The 4,512-nt window shown below is 38.7% G+C and overlaps 2 protein-coding genes across 2 annotated transcripts; one reads left to right on the top strand and one right to left on the bottom strand.

Moving 5' to 3' along the window:
* Positions 1–525: 525 nt before the first annotated feature.
* On the bottom strand, positions 526–954 carry VTP21DRAFT_6159 (uncharacterized protein; the record flags this gene model as incomplete). The annotated part of the gene is made up of 1 exon (XM_069396759.1): positions 526–954. The coding sequence occupies one exon, from the start codon at positions 952–954 to the stop codon at positions 526–528; it is 429 nt and encodes a 142-aa protein (XP_069247428.1).
* A 1,719-nt stretch (positions 955–2,673) lies between these two features.
* On the top strand, positions 2,674–4,507 carry VTP21DRAFT_6158 (uncharacterized protein; the record flags this gene model as incomplete). The annotated part of the gene is made up of 4 exons (XM_069396758.1): positions 2,674–3,765; positions 3,829–3,864; positions 3,938–4,223; positions 4,302–4,507. Coding segments are annotated over 4 exons (1,620 nt in total), but the record flags the coding sequence as incomplete, so codon positions are not given.
* Between the last annotated feature and the right edge of the window lie 5 nt (positions 4,508–4,512).

The following is a 4,512-nucleotide window of genomic DNA, read 5'->3' as shown; positions in this document are numbered from 1 at the left end:
CAAGCTGCCAAAAAAATGTGAAAACAAATCAAAGCAAAGAGCCTCCAAGCATCCTAATAGATCTACTTAATTTTTTTTCCTGGTCTACAAGTAAACATACTTGTTGTATGACTTAATTTTATTAGTATCATCTACTCTATATCAATGCCTAATGAAAACTGTATTAGCAATTCTTTATAATGTTAATATCGTGGTTTATATAGCGACCTGAACTATCCCGGAGATAATACACATTATTTGAAATGCTTGGTAACTCAATCGCATGGGCTACCCCTTGAAATCATATTAGCATTGAAATGTGTGAATGTGAAAAACGAAGCTCAGAAATTATTGTACTGTGCCATCTATTCTATCTTAGATTCTGGTGTATCTAAAGATGGTGCAAAGTGTACCGAGAATATAAATGTAAATATTGAAATTGCACAGATCGATTTTAGCACAAAGGTGAATCAAATAGAGTTAAGAGTATTTTTAATTTTCTAATGTTAATAGTGCATTCTACATCGGTCCAAGAAATAATTTAAACTACACTTCCTTTTTGCTCTCCTTTTCTCCTTCTTCCTCCTTCCCCTCAACGTCCTCTTCTTCCTCCTCCTCTTCTTCCTCTGCTTCTACTGTTTCTTCACTCTTATCGCTTCTTCCGAGCCAGAAAGCACCAGGAGTTGGTTTTTCAGGCGCAAGTGTCATTCCAAGGTAATGACCCGGTGATATGGTGCGCATAATATCGAGTACATGCGATCGAATTATAGGCATCTTCCAACGAAGTGTAATCGCTTCTTTTCCATCGGCGGGATATTCATAATATTGTACTGATCCCTTAACGAATTTTTTATCAAGCTTTCCAAAAAATCGATTTATCACAGTACCACCTTTAGGGCCTGTGTAAAATATCACCCCCGGATTAAACCATTTCGCACCTTTGGCGCCAAGAAACTCAATGAACTTCAGAAACATGACTAGGAATTTATCAAGGCCTTTGCATTCCGATGACCGGCACAGCTTGATATATTCAAAGTCAACCCTCTCACCATAGTCAGGTATCGGACCAGCGTCTAAGCTGAGAAACAGTTGATAGATTTGTTCAAAAGAACATTTTTTCATATCATCGATATACGTTTCTGGATCCGCTCCGAGCGGACAAGGCTCTTCAGCAAAAGTGGTCGCAATGAATAAAAAAAGGATGGACAAAAATAATAAATGAAAGGTTCGATGAAGCATAGTGAGTGATATCGTAGGAGTTTTCAGGATTTTAAGAAGTTTGGAGAGTTTAAAAGCGTAAACAGGGGAAACGTCCTAAATTAATGATACGTTAAGGCACTCAATTTTAATCTATTCACGACATCATAATTATCCCCGATAAAATTAATCACATGGGGCTAATTTCAAAGCTTTCCCCAGGATATATCAACATTTTGTGATAACAAACGGATGTATTAGTGGGCGAGACGAGATGAATTAGGAAAGAATTATTTGGAATAGGTAACTGACGATCATATCAAATGTGTTCCTTTTTGCATATTTGATTAATAATAATATATTCAGTTGGTAAAAGCTAGAGGGCGGACTACAAAATTGGCAATCAGGTCAAGGTGTACTGTTAAAGATTTGATGTACTGTATTTGTTTGCTATTTCTATATAAAATTTTTAATATATTAGCTATTATAATAGAAGAATAGAAAACGGTTAACTATTTTATAATTAATCCAAAACTCACTCAAACATTGCCCCTAATAATAGAGCTTCTTTAAGCTCCGGTGCATTTGCCTTAGTAAAACAAGGATTTCACTGATTGCAATAAGATAATTTGGCAGTGTCAACTTATGCCAATCGCTTGAGCTTAATTGTAGAATTCGTTGCGGACATTATATTGTAAATTTGACACAACTGTGATTCATATGGTGCTCTGGAGATCACAATTCTAATTTTCAAAATTGGATTGGAATACAATATTTAGGTTCGCTGCCTTCTTCAATGTCGTTTGTTGCACACCTCAGCTGACGAGCACAATACTAGGAATATCAACAGTATTAGCAAATTTCATCATACAAGAGCTTCACAAAAATATCAAACTCTTAGGTGATGCAAGTATTATGATCTAGTATTAATTGTGTCGCATTATTTCTGAAAACAAGCGATATTACATAAAAGATGTCTAATATGAACACATCAAAATTGAACAATTTTACAGAATCGTGTGCAAAAATAAACCCTTACTTCGCTAACCATTAAATTATGTGCATATTAATATCGTTCAATTCAACAATTATCTCTTCGCGCATCAGGGAAACGTGGAGGTTTGATGAAGTTGTTGACAAGCAAACGAATTCTCTGGTGCAAGGTCGTAAACTGAGATGTTTCTGATCATTTTTTTGAACTCTGCAACAGTATATCGAAATGGAGATGCCGAAGAATGAGTGCTTAGATTATTTGTCACTTCCCGTGAACGTCGAGGGATCGTCTGTGACTAATACTCAATGAAAATCACTTCAACTATAATATCGCCATAAGGGATGTGTTTGATCACATTATTATCTAATTGTGTTTGCTCTTGACATATATAAATTCTCAAATATCGTTCTCCTACCTCTTTCACTATCTTACCCCTTATTTATATAATTTCACAGACTCCTACGCTCCTTAACCTATCTTACTACACAACCCAATAAACAACGATGAAAAATATATATAATTCCCTCTTTTTGGCTTCATTTGTGTCTTTGGCTTACTCGGCCGAGAAAAATTTGGGTCGCTTTCGCAATAAGAGTTTCGGCCCTGACCTATCCAATTTCACTAACTACACGACCGATGATCTGAAGTTGTCCCAGCAAAACTCTCAAGCAACACTGCTGAAATCTACTCCTCAATCTGTTGCAACTCAGTTTGCGCGTGAGCACTTGACCAGCTCCAAATTCGAGGTAAAAGATGCTTATCGCACCGATATTACTGGGATTACGCACATTTATCTGCGACAAGTCATAGATGGACTCGAGGTGGTGAACGGAGACATTAACATTAATGTCGACAAGAAAAATAAGATTATTTCTTACGGCAATTCCTTCTACCGCGAATCTACTCAAAAAGCTGAGGATGGTGCCAAAACAAATGACAAACTAAGTCGCCGTGCTCCGAAGGCACCCATTATTGATCCAAAGCAGGCCCTTCTATCGTTTGCGAAACATCTTAATTTGGACATTCCCGATCCAAAAAGCATCAAGGTCGAAGAAGGCGAGGCACTTCGAGGCAATGGGCCCATATTGCTCTCCAATGTCCCTTTTTCTACCTCCAACAGGGTTCCAGTGCGAAAAGTCTTGATGCACACAGATAACGGCCGTCGCCTGCATACTGTCTGGGAACTTGATGTAAAAATGAAGTTGAACTGGTTTCATGCATATGTTGATTCACAAAATGGGGATGTTATCTCGATGGTGGATTGGGTTAATGAAGCTGTCTATCAGGTCTTTCCACTTGGTGTAAATGATCCATCTGAGGGGTCACGAAGCTTACTCGTGGACCCCCATGACAAAATCGCATCACCAAACGGCTGGCATCTTCCTGGCAACTCACAGAATTCCAGAGCCACACTGAGCAACAATGTTTATGCTCAGGAGAATTTAAGGGGCGACACTAACCTACAGAAATGGCAGGACAAATTCCGGCCGTCTGGGGGAGAGAATAAGGTGTTCGACTTTCCGCTGGATCTCACCAAAGTACCAAAGACCTATCTCAATGCCTCGATCACGAATTTGTTTTATTGGACTAACACAGTGTGTAATAATATCACTATTATGATTGAAGAGCACAGTATTGACCCAATATATTTTCAATAGATGCACGACCTGTTTTACCGCTATGGATTCAATGAGGTTAGTTTCTCGTGAATTTATGATGGCGTTTGCCAGAATTTAGTTCCTTTTCATTTTTCTTAAACCCATTCAGGTTGCTGGAAATTTCCAAGAAGATAATTTCGGAAAGGGAGGTAAAGCAAGTGATGCAGTGATTGCCTTTGCTCAAGACGGAAGTGAAACCAATAATGCCTACTTCTGGACAACTCCTGATGGCCAGAAACCCACTATCCAAATGTTTTTGTGGACTTCCGCGAATCCCAGACGGGATGGCGATTTGGACTCTGGCATTATTGTTCATGAGTATTCTCACGGCATCAGCACTCGTCTCACAGGAGGCCCCAACAATGCAAACTGCCTGTCATGGGGTGAAGCTGAAGGTTTTGTTTTTCTTTGGAAAAGAACAATGCCTCGTTTATTTTATATAATTTTTTAACTATACTTTCTCGCCTACTAAGGGATGGGAGAAGGCTGGGGGGACTTTTTTGCAACTATATTACGAGTCAAATCCAATCACAATCGTAATGCCGAGTTCTCAATGGGAAGTTACGCTTATGGAGAAAATATTCACAATTACCTCTACTCTACAAGCAAAACGACCAACCCAGAGACATATGGCACCATGGATGAACCTGGATATGAAGGACCGCATCCAAAAGGTTCGGTTTA

The sequence above is a fragment of the Calcarisporiella thermophila genome (assembly GCF_041956535.1).
Source record: "Calcarisporiella thermophila strain CBS 279.70 unplaced genomic scaffold VTP21scaffold_25, whole genome shotgun sequence".
NCBI classification, from domain to species: Eukaryota; Fungi; Calcarisporiellomycota; class Calcarisporiellomycetes; order Calcarisporiellales; family Calcarisporiellaceae; genus Calcarisporiella; species Calcarisporiella thermophila.
This window is presented reverse-complemented; position numbering and strand designations above follow the sequence as displayed.